The sequence below is a fragment of the Balaenoptera musculus genome, chromosome 2, assembly GCF_009873245.2.
Source record: "Balaenoptera musculus isolate JJ_BM4_2016_0621 chromosome 2, mBalMus1.pri.v3, whole genome shotgun sequence".
In the NCBI taxonomy this organism is placed as follows: Eukaryota; Metazoa; Chordata; class Mammalia; order Artiodactyla; family Balaenopteridae; genus Balaenoptera; species Balaenoptera musculus.
In genome coordinates, this window is record NC_045786.1 from 14,478,104 (window position 1) to 14,495,793 (window position 17,690).

At 37.5% G+C, this 17,690-nt stretch overlaps 1 protein-coding gene across 13 annotated transcripts in view; it reads left to right on the top strand.

Annotated features, from left to right (window-relative positions):
* NEBL (nebulette) overlaps positions 1–17,690 on the top strand; it is a 336,029-nt gene that overhangs the window by 279,268 nt on the left and 39,071 nt on the right. For 10 of the 13 annotated variants that reach the window (XM_036842823.1, XM_036842834.1, XM_036842825.1 and 7 more), the window contains 7 exons: positions 2,093–2,203; positions 4,882–4,992; positions 7,259–7,369; positions 12,077–12,187; positions 12,355–12,465; positions 15,665–15,769; positions 17,352–17,444. The exons of 2 other annotated variants lie outside the window; for them this stretch is intronic. In XM_036842823.1, the coding sequence (XP_036698718.1) occupies positions 2,093–2,203; positions 4,882–4,992; positions 7,259–7,369; positions 12,077–12,187; positions 12,355–12,465; positions 15,665–15,769; positions 17,352–17,444 (753 nt within the window). The remainder of the gene's footprint in view (positions 1–2,092; positions 2,204–4,881; positions 4,993–7,258; positions 7,370–12,076; positions 12,188–12,354; positions 12,466–15,664; positions 15,770–17,351; positions 17,445–17,690) is intronic. One more of the 13 variants, XM_036842832.1, reaches the window with a different exon arrangement.

The window sequence follows — 17,690 nt, forward strand, 5'->3', positions numbered from 1 at the left end:
ATTATAGCCATTGGCTATTAGATTTTTAGGCTCAGCAATTATGTTTCTGCTCATCAGGGCTTGAGGAGAAAAAAATCTTCCAATGGAAAATATCTTTGAACCACATTTATACTATAAAGATTTATACTCTATAAGTTATTCTATATAAATTGGCAGATAAATTTTATACTAGAAAAATAATATATCTAAAAATCTTAGGCAAAGTTTGATGTGAAAGATGTCTTTAAATGCAGGACCAGTGAAGTAGATACAAGAGATGGTTCTTATTCCTAAGGGATAAGCTTGACCATGTGCTTCTTTAAGAGCCTCCCACAGGTAAAGCTAAGTATGAACTCAGGAAAAGCCACTAATTTTTTGTTATAGCCTATAATTAAGCTTCTCTCACTTTCTTCTAATGCCAGATGTAGGTTTAGCCAGTGTGTTTTCTAGAAGAAATCTCTAAATCTGGCTTTGAGAAGTTCTTTGTCTTCTGTTCCACAAATAGAGCTCTCCTACAAAAAGCATACTTCAGTGTTTTTTTCTATTCTCTAGTCATATACTGGCGAGTTCAAGTCATCAATCTTCCTAGTGAGTTACTTCTGTCAAATAATTTTTTTTTCAGAGAAGGGCCTTTTGAAGTGAAAAATATGAAATAAATAAATATGCATATATTTGTATTTCATTTTTAAGAGTCATTTTTGGCCTCAAAATGCCCTAGATTCAGCTTTATAATTATGATCTCAGTTAGTTCCACATAAAGAGGACCACTTCTTATCATTGTTCTTTGGTGTGTCTGTAGTTCCTTTAATTCAGGATGTTTTCTTCTTAATTAGCTGTTAGTTTTTACAGAACATCTATTTCTCATGGCTATTCCTGGATTGTTAAATGGTAAATGGCCATGTGTAACTCAAATGTAGGGGAGGGGACAGCATATTCTCTTATCCTGCCTCACAGTTTGGAGAATTTCTGTGTACAATTACCTATCCCTGTAATAAGTACATAATGATCCTGGAAATAGCTTTTCATTTTGCATTAATAGGAATAAATTCATGCAGAATTTATTTGTATGATCTTTGTGTTGCTATTTGAATAAAATATTTAGCTGGTAAAATCTGGACCCTTGTTTGTCTGATACATATTTCACATGGATGGATATTTTTGTTATTTAGGGAGACTGTTTTTATAGTCATGAATCCTGGGTTTCCATTGATTTCCAAACGCCTAGCTCAAATGTAGAATTTAGAGGCTAATAACCAAAGGGTGGCAATGTCAAAAGGGCAGATGGGGATATGGATTTAGGCCCTCCGCAATCTTCTTTCATTTCTTGTCGTGAACTCTTACCCAAAGAACAGTTTATCAGGTTCCAGATAAGATTCTCCTCACAGTGTAACTTGATTCATATCAACTCCATAGATGGTAGAGAAATATTCTCAATGCCAAAATCATTAAAGGAAAATCTCCTCCAGCCTCCATTACATTTTAGAAATGGTCCTTTCTTTTTTCTTGGCCATGCCACGCAGCTTGCTTGTGGGGTCTTAGTTCCCGGATCAAGGATTGACCCCCACCAACCACCCCCACCCCCCAGCCCTCGGCAGTGAAAGTGCCAAGTCTTAACCATTGAACCACCAGGGAATCCCCAGAAATGGTCTTCTTTGAATTCACGTAAGACTAACAGTTGAGGGGGATGATGGGGACATGAACGTTCATTCTACTTTGGTTTGAGTGGATTTCCGTGCCTCTAGATCTTCTTCCAGTGGGTGGATCCACTATCTTTTGGGCGAACCAATCAGGTGATGCAGTCAAACAGCCAGCTGTATTGGTTCTCCTCCTGAAACGGGCTGATGTCAAACAATAACAGAGTCTGAGATGTTAAGTAGCCCCTCTCAGAATGCTTTCCTAGAGGGAGCCGGTGTACTTGAAGAGCCCGCTTTTGTTTGGTAGAATTCTAAAATTTATGATAAAGTTGGAGTTATTTTCCTGTAAATAAAATACTCAGAGGTGGTAGAATTATATATGAAAAACATCAGTTTTGTTCCGGGAACGCTTGTTCTATTATCTTTTCAACAGTCACTAATATTTTCTAAATTTAAAATCATATGGTCTTATCTAACAGAAAGTTTACAGAGAGGATTTTGAGAAGGAGATTAAAGGAAGGTCATCGATGGATTTAGACAAGACTCCAGAGTTTTTACATGTAAAGTACATCACCAGCCTTCTGAAGGAGGTATGATCCTACTATTGCTATACAATTCTACAAAAGACATTTAAAGAGATAACCCAGGAAATAGGTACTAAACAATTCTCTACTAATTCTCTAATTCAGTGTTTGAGTTATTCATCCATTACTCTTTCCCTCACTTTGAGCTTTACTAATAGAGTTTTCCATTTTCATTAAAAACAGGTAAGTGTTAACATTTCCATTTAAAGATAAGGGAAGAAATTACCCAGATTTCCTGGAAAAACTTGAAAAATAGTTTGATTTTGTGTTTGGGTTGTAGCTTAGAAGCTCTATAAGTAGTTTTACAGCTTTATAGCAGTTAGTTTTTCAAAAAAATATTTTCAATATGGATGAGGCTAGCTTGATTCTCTCAAATTTAGTTATTGTAAAAACACATATTAGAACCATTTTTTCCTGTAACTTCCCTGCAGCATTCTCATGACATTTGATATCAGAAATGAGGTGCTTATGTGTGACAGTCTGGATAAATGGTACATTTATAAGTGGTTTTTGTTCTAAGTAGGGAAAAATAATATGTTTAGCATATAGAACATAGGAATTCATGTCCATTTTTCATTTTGTACTCAGCAGGACTTCCTCCCAACCCGCAAACTTAGTGGTACATTTTGGCTCACGGCGTATTAAATTTGTTGAACATTAAGGCCCTCAAATCTAACAATTAAAAATATCATGTTCACAGCTTAAAAGTTTTGTTTTTGTTTCTTTTTTTTTTAAATGGTTGCTAAGTAACTTGGAGCTCTTTCAATTCCCTGTTTAAATAGATTCTCTTTACATTAAGAGAAAGCGTTAGAGAACTCCATTTCATCCGGAATTTTGAACTGAAGAAACTATTCCTGAAAGAAATGTCTTAAACCAGTGAAATAAATTGGAGTATAATTACCTACACAGACATGAATCATCATGAACTTTTTAAATAAGCAAATGCCAGCTGGCCTTTACCATTTAACTGCTTTTAGAAATTTAATGTGATTCACTGTTGTAATATATGCTGGGCTGAAATAGGCATATAATTTATGGAAGAGAGTCCTTGCCACCCTACCTCTTCTCACTTCTAGATCCTATAAAAGCTTTTGAAGTTGAAGGGTGATCATGTGGCAGCTTCCTGATATTACTGTCTTCCATTTAAAAAATATGCGCTATTTATATGAATTTTTTAAAGGGGAATCTTTTTCTTATTTACATACAAATGCCAATGTGAGATCTATTTTGAGAATCATAAATGACTTAAGAATTCCCTGGTGGTCCAATGGTTAGGACTCCGTGCTTCCATTGCAGGCGGCCTGGGTTCGATCCCTAGTCAGGGAGCTAAGATCCTGCATGGCGTGGCCAAAAAAAAAAAAAGACTTTAATATACATGCCATCGCCATTCTCTTTTATTTTTCTTTTTGAATGAATCTTATTTTAGACTTACTGATTCAGAATGTATGCATCAGTGTAGGAAAAAAGCCTAGAGATGATGATTAAAAATCTTTTAATTAAGTTATAGTGATGTCTAATTTTAGAAAGAGACTCAGTGACTTAATGAAATTGTGACTTCCCTTTGAAAGTATGAGCATTTAGCTTTAAATTGTCTTCTCATTCTTTACTTTATGGTCTTTGCATTTCTGTTGCCATTTAAAGTATTCAAAGTATCATTTTATACTTCATTTCATTTGATTTCATCAATTGTCCTTGACACTGGTAGAACAAGTACTTTTATTTTCATTTTGTTCATGTGGAAATCAAGGCTCAGTTACTTAAAGTTCTCTTGAAGGTCACATGACCAAATAAGTGAAAGAACTCTGACTTTCATCCAGGTCATTTGACTCCAGAGCTCTTTCCAAAATTACATGCAGGTCATTACAATGTCTTGTAGGCTATTAGTTAAGCAGAGTACCGGCTAATTTAATTAAACTGGACAAAGAGAAAATAACATCAAATGAATCCTAGAATTAACTAGAACATGATTTCTTATCATTAAAGGAAGTCTCATCTTTCATCTGACAAGTTAGTCATAAAGGCAGCTTAGTTGAATTGGATTAAGATATATATTGTTTTCATAATTCAATTAGTAAGAAGACAACAAATTCATTAGCACACACAAAAAAACCCATGTTATATATAAGGATTAGTAAAGACATTTGGATCTACTTAAAATATATTAAAATGGGCGAAATTCAGACTATATATTATCAATCTGTAGGAAATTATTTGGTTTTACAAATCTTTGAATAAAACGGAAACTTAAAAAAAATTTTGGCCATATCAGTCCTTTTGATTTTGTAACTTTTCATTCTTTTCCAATTATGTTCTTTTGATGATTCATATTTTATAGACAGCTTTCAAAGAAATACTTCAAATAATTAGTTAGAAACATGCATTCCTAAGATCTTCCTCACCATTTAAAGGGAAGATGTCTTTTTAAAATATGGCACCAATATGGTACCAAAAATATACGAGAGGAAAGGATGAAAGAAAAAAGACTGATAATATTGGAAGCCACTCAAACATGATTAAAAAAGAAAATTAAGTATCTGTAGGTAATAAAGAGCATGAATGCTCAGAAATCTGGTTCATTCCTTTCTAGAAATATTTTCTTTCTGTGGTCTCTGGAAAACATGTAAAACAATACATAAATCAGAGTTTCCTAGTAAATTTCAAGCAGTAATATTCTTGTCTCATAGAAGGAATATAAAAAAGATTTGGAAAATGAAATAAAAGGGAAAGGAATGGAACTTAATTCAGAAGTACTCGATATTCAGAGAGCAAAACGTGCATCTGAAATGGCTAGTGAGGTGAGTACCTTTATTTAACAATTGAGAACGTATGAATTTTCAGCTGATTTCCTTGTCTGTAAATCTTTCTCAGAGATTTTACAGTTGACCCTTGAACAACATGGGTTTGAACGGTGCAGGTGCCCTTATATATATTTTTCAGTTGTAACTTCTGCAGTACTCCACAGTCCGTGGTTGCCTGCATCTGTGGATGCCGGGGAACCTTGGACGTGGAGAGCCGATGGTAAGCAACAGGTGGATTAATCCTCTTGTTGTTTAAGGGTCAGCTGTATACAGTATAAGTGTTCCACAGCTTTTATGTGTGAGATGATTATAAGCGGCTATGACCTAATAGTCTTTTCCCAATCAATGAATTAAAAAAAAATGATGCCCACCATCTCCTGTCTATGTGGTGTGAGACACATGACCATTTCCTCATTTTAGGGAAAATTCCATATAATTAACCAAAATAATTTAATAAGGTTTAACTTCATCTTTTAAACAAGTGAAAGGCGTATTAGGAAGGTGTGTTGTCATGGTCTGTCAATAACTGTAGTTTAAAAGTTCCCATGCTCTCCTGCCCATAAACAAAATGACTGTCCTAGTCCTTGCCTAGCTACTGAGTCCACTTAAACCTCTGTATAAAATGATAGTGGCCGTTACTTACTTTACATGAAGTTTATAAGAATGAAGTGCCTCTGAAGTGCTTTAAGTCCTTTTAATCCTTGTGTTATGTCATTACTTTAATAGTAAATAATGGCACTGTGCTTTGAGGAGAATCTAGCTGACTTTAGCAGTGAAAAAATTTAAAGCTTTATCCCCATATGTTAATAAACGGCGGCGATGATGGTGGTGGTGGTGATGATGGTGGTGACCCTATTAGGTTGCAAATGATAGAAACCCAACTCAAACTGGGTTAAGCAACAAAGAAACTTTGTTTTGGTTTAAGAACAGAGAAATCCGAAGACCAGGTTTCCTTCAGGTTGGAATTCGAATGATGTCTCTCTTCCTTCATCCCTCAGTTTTGTTATCTTCGCTGTTGCTTCATTTGTGAGAGGCTGCTTCTATGTGATGGCCCCTCTTTACGACAGGATAACTCATATCTGTGGCCACTAATCCCAGTAGGAAGTGAGCATCTGTTTCTTTAAAATAGGATTAAGGTCTAAGGATTGAATCTCATTGGGTCACCTTCTGTCCTGTGCCCACACTTGACCCAATCAAGTCTGGGGTCAGGAGTCAGTTAACTTTCTAGGTAGTTTAATGATGTTTTAAATATAAAATATTCTAAATTGATATGTGTTTTTAAAGATTTACATTCATCTTTGGCTAGTGTTCTTTACATAAATTAAAGGAAACATTAAAAGCATTTTAGTGGAATTAAAAGTATATGTGGGTAGTAGGAAATCAACCCACCCAAAGTTTATGGATTGAGAGGGGTTAGAGGTAATTCCTCAAGAGAAAATTGTAGAACTTTTTGCCAGGAGAGGGAGGGATAGATGCTGTTCGGGCAGAAACAGCAGCTCTCTGCCACGATGTCTTTGGCTAATATTGTCATTACACTTACCTGCGTTAGTAATTTTCTACAAATTCTTCTGTTGTGGTGACATATCCAGTGACATTCAGAGTCAGATCTTGTAAATCACTTGTCAATAATACTTGGAAAAGTTGTTTTAAACTCTCAGTGGCAGAGTTCAGCCAGTGAAAGTTGAATGGCAACACGGTAGCAGGAGCAGCAAAAAACCCAGGTCTTAGCGTGTGGGTATAGGAGTGAAAGACCAGAAAAAGCTATCAGTTACGGAGAACCCGCTCTGTGCTGGGCACTAGGCTACCTGCTGTCTCACTGACCCTCACGGTGATCCTGCACGGAGGAATTATTATCCCCATTTGTAGATGAGTAAACCAGAAATGTGAAGAAACATTCCCAACGTCACACACACAGCCAAGAGTGCTCTGACCTCAAAATCAGTCTTCTTTCTAAAATATCAACTCATTTAAACTTGCCTCTCTATCCTTCAGGCCTCAAGACAACTGTCAGTGAAGATTCTCACCTGGCAATTGCCTTTTTATAATAAAAATCTTCAGAGTGTATATACTCTTCTTCAGTGAGAATAGTGAATATAGTTCTAAGCAGTTCAGAAAATTTAGTTCTAGGTGGTCATTCGTAGTACAAAGTAAGCTATGTTTTCTTTTTAAAAAAAATATGTTTAGCCATTTTTGGTATCATTGAATACAGATGTATGTTTGTCCCCTGAGTGTCTGAATGTTGTAAAATGTTGCTTTTTTACAGAAAGAATACAAGAAAGATCTGGAGTCAAAAATTAAAGGGAAGGGAATGCAAGTTGGCACTGACACCCTTGGAATTCAGCATGCCAAAAGAGCTTCCGAGATAGCTAGTGAGGTTAGTAGAGTGAGTGATGCAGACCTTGAGACTCGTATTTTGGAACTTAACAAATCATAATAACAAACTGATTAGTACATGAAATTTTCCAAAGCTTTCTGTGACTAGTTTAACCGTTTGGAATGGAAACCGTCTGCAGTCATCATGCTTACTGGGAAAATTTACAGTTTCTGCTTTGCTCATTAACTTCAAGTATATCAAAGAAAACTTGGGGAAAGGCATTTTAATAGAACACACACACACACACACACACACACACACACACACACACACCCACCCACACACACCTGCTCACTTTATTCCGTAATACAAATTTCATGTTAATTTTAAACTATGATAAATATTTTCATACCATTTTTTCTTTAAGGATGGATCGTGTGCTACTTGGCATATCTGCGTTTCCAACTTTGTGAGCAGAACTTGAAAATCACACATCGAGACTATAACATGACAATCATGGCATTTCTGTGTGATTTGGTTGCATGTTCTCAAAATATCCTCTGTTGACCTCATCAACACGTCTGAAATTTCTGTAGGGTCAGCATTTTGGGTTGAGGTTGATTCATCTAATGCCATTTTCTTCTTCATGTAACACATGAACAACAGGATATTAATTTAGAAGTTTTGTCTTAGATGCTATGACATGATAGATACAAGATAACAAAGTTGTAGCAGTCAGAAGGAAATGTGTATTTTTTGAAGGAAATACCCCAGAATCAGTTCCACATCTCTTGAATTCCCCCAGAAATTTTGAAAATGTAACAGGGCCACTGGAGCAGAGAGCATTTGGGAAGAGATGACTTAGAAGAAGAATACATAAAGAGAAAGTTGGGGTACAGGTTAAGGGGTGCAGCTCACTTACCTCAAGGCTGGCTAGGGTGAGGCTTCAGTGGGGTTACTGGGAGAGCTACGATGTGACAAGTGCTGTTAGGAAGAGCTGGCTTAGGACTGAGTCCCACCCAGGAAATCTGGAGGTTGAGAGGTAGCTGATTAACTGCCGGGGGAGTTGCTGCTGTGTTGGGATCTGCTTCCATCCCCAGGGTTAGGTACTGGCCAGGGGAGTGGAATAGCCGTAACTGACTTAGTCAAAGAAACTAGGGCTGGCAGAGAGTTCTTGACCAATAGGGATTCCATTTAGAAATGGTGGCGGGTGTGGTGGGAGGATGCATGCTGAACAGGCACTTGAAAACCTTCTTTGACTCTGCCCTTAATTCTGTCATCCCCCTGGGAGATAGCCGTTGTTACGAATTTGCTGTAGAGCCTTCCAGGTCCATTTTTATTTGTATATAGATAACTATACACTTGTGCACACAGAGACTTAAAAAAACCTTAAATAAATACCATGTACTTTGTGCTTGCTTTTCTCACTAAATATTACGGACCCTTTTCCATGTTACTTCACATAGTTCTACTTCATTCTTATAGAAAAATTGTGTTCTATAACGTGGATGTGAATATGCAACCATTTACATCTAATGTCCCATAGGCATTACCACATGTAAATGACATTTAAATGTATTGTAACAGGGACTCAACATTACATGCCAAAAACCCTTAATTTTTCCCTGGATCTGCTTCCCTCTTCCACCCTCTTCTTAGCAAACGGTGTCAGTGAAATCCCAGAAGTCACTTTGATTTCTCTTGTCAGCACGTTTCATTTACTCCAGCCCCATAATGACTTCCTAGATCCATCTACTCTCCCCCACCCTCATCCAAGCTGCCATCTCTATCACCTGGATCATTGCAGTAGCTTCCTAACCAGAATTTTGCTTCCATCATTGACCTCTTAGTACCCATTCTCTACCCAGCAGCCAGAACAATCCTTGAAGAATTAAGTTATGTGATTCCTCCCACTGAAAACTCCCCAGTGGTCTCCAGTCACGTGCAGCATGGGTGCCATACTCCTTGCTCTGGTTTCAGAGCCCCCTGCTTCGCGTCCTCAATCCTGTACCCTTCTTGCCTTGCTCGTTATGTTCTAGCCTCACAGGCTTCCACGCTGTACCTGCACAAGGTTTATGGTCTCTGTACAGCGCTGTCGTCTTCCTGAAAGTCCTTCCCCTGGGTTTTGCATGGTTGGTTCTTTCTTGTGCTCTCTCTTGCCATTCATTTCTTAGATGTATTAGTACTTTCTTATGGTGGCCTCCTTGAGCTTCTGAGTAGCTAACTACCCAGTAACTATCAAACCACTACTCACAATTTTCTGCTATTTTTGTTATTATGAGGAGAGTGTGACATCCGGTATTAGTTCAAGGTCCTGGATTGGAGTGTGGGAGTGGGGTGGGGAATTTGGAGCTGTAGAAGAGTTTTCCAGATCACCCTCATGGGGATGAGACTTGAAGCCAAAAGAAAGCATACTTCCTCTGGAGAAAAGAATGTGGGAAGAATAGAAATTTTGCATTTCACACTTTTACCTAAGAACCTTCTGTGACATATTCCTTTTATGAAGAGTTGGAGTGTTGCATCTTTCCTTAGTATGGGAATACATTACTTTATTCAGCCATGTGCTGGTTTAGATTCCTGAGTACCTTGGGACTGCATGCAGTTGACACTTGAACAACACAGGGGGGTTAACCCACATATAATTTATGGTCTCCCCTATGTATCTGTGGTTCCACTGCACCCACTGGTTGATCCAACCACAGACCAGGTAGTACTGTGGTATTTACTATTGAAAAATATCCATGTATAAGTGAACCCGCGCAGTTCAAACCCATGTTGTTCAAGGCTCAAACTTACTAGGGAAATGGTGCATTTTTGTTATTGAGAGCCTATGGGAAAAACAGGCCTAGGGGAGTCAGCTGTACTGTGGTTACAGGTAGCTTAAACCAATTTTGGTGATGCTATTATCTTTGTAATCCGGAGGTCTCATTTGCGTGTAATTATAACCATGTCCCAGTTTGCCCAAATGACAGGCTCTCAGATCCTTTTCAACCAGACTTAGGGACTTTGCTATAGCTCAATGTTTGTTTTTTCAGGTAAAGTCAATGTGCTATATTATTACACAAATGACGTCTAATATTCAAACCTTCCTGTACCTGTGGGCTTGACCATGTGACTTTCTTTAGCCACTGGGTCATTAACAAATTTGACTCAGGCTCTAAAAGCATGTGTGCATTGGGATTTGCTTGGAACCTAGATGTCATCATGTTTTTCTTTTAAGTTTTCTAAGTTTTAGGGTATTTTATTATGCATCAATATTAACTGATGTGATTAGTGTCCTATGGAGTCTATTTATGTGCTTTTGAATTCTTTTAGATTTGAAAGTTCATATCGGAAAATTAGATGACATACTTCTACCCTGAGACTTTGGTGGCGATCTATGATCAGTACCTTAGTTTCTACGTATATTGCCCTTCAAATGAGGTGTTTTGCTTTTGGGCCTAAAGAGGCTTGCTAAAAACAGAGCTTTTTACAGGCATAGTAATAATTTAATATTATTAGTTTGAAAGTTAAACATTATTACTTGAACTTTCATTCAGAAAAGTGAAACTGAGACTGTAAGTCAGTGAAAATAGGCAGATTTATGGGTAGTAGATGGGGAAAAATATAGTATTTCTCTGAGATTGAGATTTTTGTTTATGACTTCTCTAAATTTAGAACACCACAAATAAGCAAAGCAAAATTTACTTTAGAGCAGGGAATCACAAATCTAGAGTATCAACGTAATAGAAAATAACTGTTTTTGAAAGAATTTAATAGGAGATAATCAATAGTTTTTTTCCTTTTAATATAATTTTCATTGAAGAAAAACATACATACAGAAAAATGTACAATTATAAGAGTACAGCTTGCTGAATTTTATAATCAGTTTTAAAATGTGACAAGAGTCTCTTAAGACAGTCGTGTCTGTGTAATTATGACATTTTATTATAAGTAACAGGTAATCCAACTCAAGCTGGCTCAAAAAAGCAGATAACTTATTGTTCTTGTAACCAAACAGTAGAGGAATTCTTGGGTGTGGCTTGATCTAGGACTCAAACAGTGTGATTCCGTTTCATTTTCTATCTTTCTGTTCTCAGGCAGGCTTTCTTCTCCTGTTTGCAAAGAGACATCTGGCAGATCGTAGGGCTACAGACTTCTCCATTCATGTCCAGAAGGAAAGAGAAAGTCTCTTGATACCTTGTATGGAAAAAGAAATGTACCTATCCTTGAACCAATCATGAAGGGCCAGGGATGGGCTATAACGATTTACTTAAGCCCAATAGGGCCCTTGGATGGCGGCCAGTCTCAGCCAAGCTGGGGGTTTAGAACAGGAAGCAGTGAGTTGCCCAGTGGCAAATCAAGGAGCTAATGAAGGAAAAAGAGGAGTGGGATTCCAGGGAAGCAACCAGCAATTATTCACTACAGAACAAGACCTGACAATTTTATGCTCACATTTTATTGATATTCATCAACTGAGTTATATATTAACCAATAATTTATCAATTTTATCATATTAAAATATAAAACATTTTCCCTCAGCTCACTCTGTTTTCTTTATTAAGTCAGGTTAGTAGAGAAAAACCTCCTGATTCCTTGTGAATACATCACTCCAAGTTGTGTTCTTGCCACAAATTAAAAATCTTTGTTGTTTCCTAGAAATAAAAGACATAAAGGTCCGACTTATTTCTAAAAGCCATGATCTTGATGTCAAAAATGACATTGAGTTTTTCAACACAGATTTTCAAATTATTGTAAAGCCCTAATTGCAGGTTTTATTTTCTGCAGAAAGATTATAAAAGAGATCTGGAGACTGAAATTAGAGGGAAAGGAATGCAGGTGAGCACAGGTACCCTCGATATCCAGAGAGCTAAGAAAGCATCTGAAATGGCCAGCCAGGTAAGAAACTAATGGCACACAAAGTTTAAAACAAACATGTCGAATTGTATACAGAAAAAGTATAAGTGGTGTTTCCATATGTGTGGCATTGAGATTCAAACACATAAATATCTACATTGCTATGGAAGGCCATGCAAAGCTCTGAAGATTGTTTTCTGTTCTTTTAGAAAGAATATAAGAAAGACTTAGAAAGTGAAATTAAAGGGAAAGGAATGCAAGTGAGCATGGATATTCCGGATATGCTTCGAGCCAAGAGGGCATCTGAAATCTATAGCCAGGTTGGTAGAGAATGAAGATGCTTAGGATAATGTATTCTAATATCCAGTCACCTTGTGCTGTGTGTGTCTCTGTGATTGGTGTCTTTTTGAGGGCTTTCTATTCAAAGTCAATGCACTCTATTATAAAGGAACCATTGACCAAACCTGATTACCTCATTAATGAAAGGGACAACTGCTTTAGATTCAGTTCAACAGACATTATTGAGTGTCAGAGCGCCCGTGTTGGGGCCCTCTGTTTTGGGTCCAAGGGCATTTTGACCATTTTAATTTCCATTTTTTGACTCTATTGTGAACTTGGCTCTAATGCTTATACTACAGAAAAAAATTACAAACAATTTGTCTTTTATCCATTTCATCATGAATGTTTTAATTAAAGTAATCAACTTCAACTGAAACTAAGAGTTAATAAAACTGCACAAAGTGAAATTGAATATTAACTAAAATTTAATGGAAGAACTAAGTTTTCTTGATAAAATTTAATTTGCCAGGTATACCCATGATATATCCTCTAGAAAACTGGATGTGAGAAAAATAATGACCACAAAACAAAGTGTTTATTGGAAGAAGAAAGTTTATTGATAAAATGTGATTTGGGCAAAAATATTCATTAGTGAATAATTTCTTTGTTATAAAATTTGTTATAAAAAGAATGAATCCTAATGGAAAAATAGTAAAGGGAATGAAAAAAATAAAATGGTTAAAGAAAAATGATGATGGAATTGAATTTGGTTAATGGGGTTTGTGTTGAAATAATTTTTAACCAAATTTGACCAAATTTGTCAAAATTCTGGTTGATATGAGCAAAGAGTCTAAACATTCGCTGGTTCAAAATGAGAGTGTTACAGAACTCAGGTTCAGCTGCTTGTCACTCAAGAATCCAATACTGAGAGACAAGTGTTGGGTAAAAGGAAAGATAGCATTATTGAGGAAGCCAGCAATCCTGGGGAGAAGGTGGACTCATGTCCCAAAGAACCAAGTTCCTCCTGCCAATCAGGAGCAAGAGGGTTTTTTTGTTTTATTTATTTATTTATTTGTTTATTTATTTATTTATATTTTATTTTTGGCTGTGTTGGGTCTTCGTTGCTGTGTGTGGGCTTTCTCTAGTTGTGGCGAGTGGGGGCTACTCTTTGTTGTGGTGAGCAGGCTTCTCATTATGGTGGCTTCTCTTGTTGCAGAGCATGGGCTCTAGGTGTGCGGGCTTCAGTAGTTGTGGCACACGGGCTCAGTAGTTGTGGCTTGCAGGCTCTAGAGCGCAGGCTTCAGTAGTTGTGGTGCACAGGCTTAGTTGCCCCATGGTATGTGGGATCTTCCCGGACTGGGGCTCGAACCTGTGTCTCCTGCATTGGCAGGTGGATTCTTAACCACCGCGCCACCAGGGAAGCCCAGGAGCAGGACTTTTTAAAGGGGAGTTTCAGGGGTGTATAGGCAGAGGGAGGAGGCTGTGTGCAGAGCAGCACAGTCAGCTCTGACAGTCATCTTGACATTGGTCTTCGGTGGTCTGATCAGCGTCATCTTGATTGTTTTAAGTACAATCAATCTTCAGCTCCAAGGTCAGTTTGTTCCAATTTCCCTGAGTCCAGTTCTCAGAATTGTGGCAGTTTATGTCATGGCTACAGTCTGGTCATCATGTAGTTCACTTCTTCTACCTGGTGGGGGGTTTCAGTATCTATAAAACAGCTCAAAGGATATGGCTCAGAATATTATCTATAGCCCTTGAGGAGGAACTAAGGGTCCTTGACTTTGTTTAATGACTAAATTATTATTTGGTCTTGTTTGACTGATTACCTTTGTTTCTGTATTTCTAATTTCTCTGATTAAATTTATTCTTTGACTAAAGTTTTTCTATAGACAAGAGGCAGGTGAAGGTAATGGGGGAGGAGGATCTGTCCTGGGAAGGCCCCATAGGGTCCTGCTCCGTTTCAAGGGTATCAAGAGGCCAGAATCAAGTATCAGAGGAGCTGCGTGCTTCTCAGCCTTCTCCTTGACAAAGCAGTTGAGATGGTCCTGAAGTGTGTGTTCATCTGTCCTCAGTGTCTCGTAACAGCATGTGAGCTTGGAGAAGTTGTCTCTAGCTATATCAGCTGGACTAAAATCATAGATAAATAGTTAAAACGGGCATATGGCCATTTGAGTCAGGGGAGAAAAGTTGCCAAGCTCATTCATTCATTCAGCAGATACTTCCTGAGCACCCATTTACATGCCAAATTAGACATGGTTTTGCCTTTGGGAAACTACAGGCTAATCTAATAATCAAATAATCGTGCAAATATGGTATGACAAACTATGATATATCCTACCAGAAAGTAACGGTATCAAGAGTAAAAGCTTCCCATAGGAAGTGATGCCTGAGCTGTTAGAATTCCTGCTTTAACTTAACGGTGTTGATTTTTTGAGTATGATGAGGGTACATCTGATTTTAAGGAATTTTAGTTATTTGGGATACAATGGAATACTTAAAGGGTGTAATGATGCTGTGGTGCATTTCAACATGAGCAGGAATTACCTTTCCTGACAAGCATCCGTATGCCATGCAGTTCCCTCCACTGACTTTGGAGCCGGAGTGCCTGGGTTTAAATCCTGGTTCCGACACTTCTTAGCTAATCCCTAAATTTCCCCATCTGTAAGAGTGGATAATAATGGTATCTGCTTGTGGGGTTAATTAAATGAGTTAACGTGTGTTAAGTATTTAGGACAATACCTATTACTATGTAAATGCTGGCACTAGTAGAAGGTATTGCCCAGGATGGATCAGAGCTCAGAGTACATTTAGTAGAAAGAAAATTGAGATTTCAGTCTCCACTACAAAAAACAAGTAAGCAAAGAGAGTCAGGTTACTGGTAGGAGTTATTAGGGCTACTTTGAACAGGAACTGGGACTGCTCCTGAGAGAGTAGGTTCTAGGCTTAGGAATGCTGTTAAGGTCAAGCCCTCCCAGGGCGTTTGAATAGTCTGGGGTGGGAACCATTGCCTGAGTGGAGGTGAATGTGCTTTCCTAGACTGTTTGCTTACTCTGTTTGCATATGCTCTTATTTTTACTATTGCATAAGCACATCAACAACTGCTTTGAATCCTAAGATACAATTTAGAGCCAGGTGGTATATAGTAGAGTTGGAAAAAGTAGTACCATTTTCTTTGTCTCTGTCTCTCTTGTACATGCACACACAGAGTTTCAGATTCACATTCACTGTTTATAATTTTAGAAAAAGTATAAAGATGAGGCAGAGAAGATGCTTTCTAGCTATTCTACTGTGGCAGATACTCCTGAAATCCAGAGAATTAAGACAACTCAACAAAACATTAGTGCGGTGAGTAGTCATTATTTCTTTTCAGTTGCCACCTTGAAATTATGTTTTGTAAGGAGGGCCTTTTTCCCTCGTTGTCTGATTTTTGGCTGCATTGCTGGAATTTTCTGTCAAATGTATATCTTTCCTTCTTTAAAATAATAAGAATACCAAATGTTCTTACAACTTATAATTTATCGTGATTGTTGTAGAATTACAAATTCAAATCTCCTTCTTTGGTACAAGCGACTGCTATTTTTAACTGAATTTTAAAATTTTACTCAAGAAAGAGATCTTAATCTTCCACACAGATTTTACTTTGAAGATGAAAATAGTCATATGAAGTGATTTCCTTCCTGGTCATTCATTATTTACATTGATAATATACTTAGGGATTTACCAGTTTGTAACCAGTTCCTAAACTTTCGTATTTTTGTTCTGAGGCATAGGAATTTTGTCAGCACCATTAATTAAGATATTGGGCTTATATTTAAGGGATATATAAATTTGAATTCTAAAATAAAAATTGATGGTACAGCTAATGTTTTAATGTAGAATGAACTCATTTAGTAGTTAAGCAAATGTGTTATTAAAAATATAAATTCTGTTATTTCTGAAGATTTCTGGAATATTTTCTACTTCTAGTAAATTGGCAAACTCTTAACCCTCCAGATTTGCTGCTCAGGTACCTTTAGGGTCTTCACAGGCAGGCGGTGCTAAGAAATGGAGAAATCTTGCTGGAGGAGACGATGAGGGAGAAGGGCAGTGTGGCCCTTATCTCCTGTGATTCCACGGTCTCCCAGATTTCTAGCTTTTGCAGGGGAACATCTCTCATGTCCTGCTCTCCTGACCCGCACTGGTCCTGGTGGTTTCAGGACCCCCCTCTCCCCACCCCGACTCACACACACTCACGGGACCTACGGGTTAACAAATATCAAGAGAGGGAGTAGTTCTGTCCTCGTATGACTTCCTTATAATTATTCTATTTTTCTGTAGGACACTTTGTTTTTTCTTTTGCTTTGTGTTTGAAAGGGGTAGGTGTTGGTAGGGATGGAGAGACATGGGAAGGTCAAAGGAATAAGTGGAAAGATAAGGAAAATAGACTGACTTAGTATTGATGTTGAAGATAGAGCTAATGTTTTCTTTGAAGAGAACGAGAGCATCTTTGCTGTCATTTGGAGAATAGCAGTTGCTTAAAACTTCATGCTGTTTTTGAATTAAATGATAACTGCTTAGTGAGCTTTTTTAATATGTTCTTTGATTTTTCTCAAATACACATGTGATATATATTTGTATTTGAGAAGGAAACTCTAGTTTGCTGATTTATATTCTTAGAGCAAGTAATCTGCAGCCATGTAAGTTACCAAGCATACCCTAGAACAGGTAGTAGAGGTTTACTTGTAATATTGTGGAATACAAAACCAAAGTTTTGCATTTATTCTCATAATGGATTATTTAATTGATTAACGTGACATTGGTTCTCATAAATAGAAGCTGTATTCACGTTACTTTAAAATCTGAGAAATTTTCTTTTTCAAGAATCAGATCTCTAGGACTTGAATTCTAATAAGCTTACAGTTATTCTTTTCCTTCTCTTATAATAAAGGTATTTTATAAGAAAGAAGTAGGAGCTGGCACAGCAGTAAAAGATACTCCAGAGATTGAACGAGTGAAGAAAAATCAGCAGAATATTAGTTCAGTAAGTTCTCTATAGCATTATTTTTAATATAAATTTATTTATTTATTTATTTGTTTTTATTTTTGGCTGTATTGGGTCATTGTTGCTGCGCGCGGACTTTCTCTACATTGTGGTGAGCAGGGGCTACTCTTCAATGCGGTGCACGGGCTTCTCATTGCGGTGGCTTCTCTTGTTGCGGAGCACGGGCTCTAGGTGCTCAGGCTTCAGTAGTTGTGGCATGTGGGCTCAGTAGTTGTGGCTCGCGGG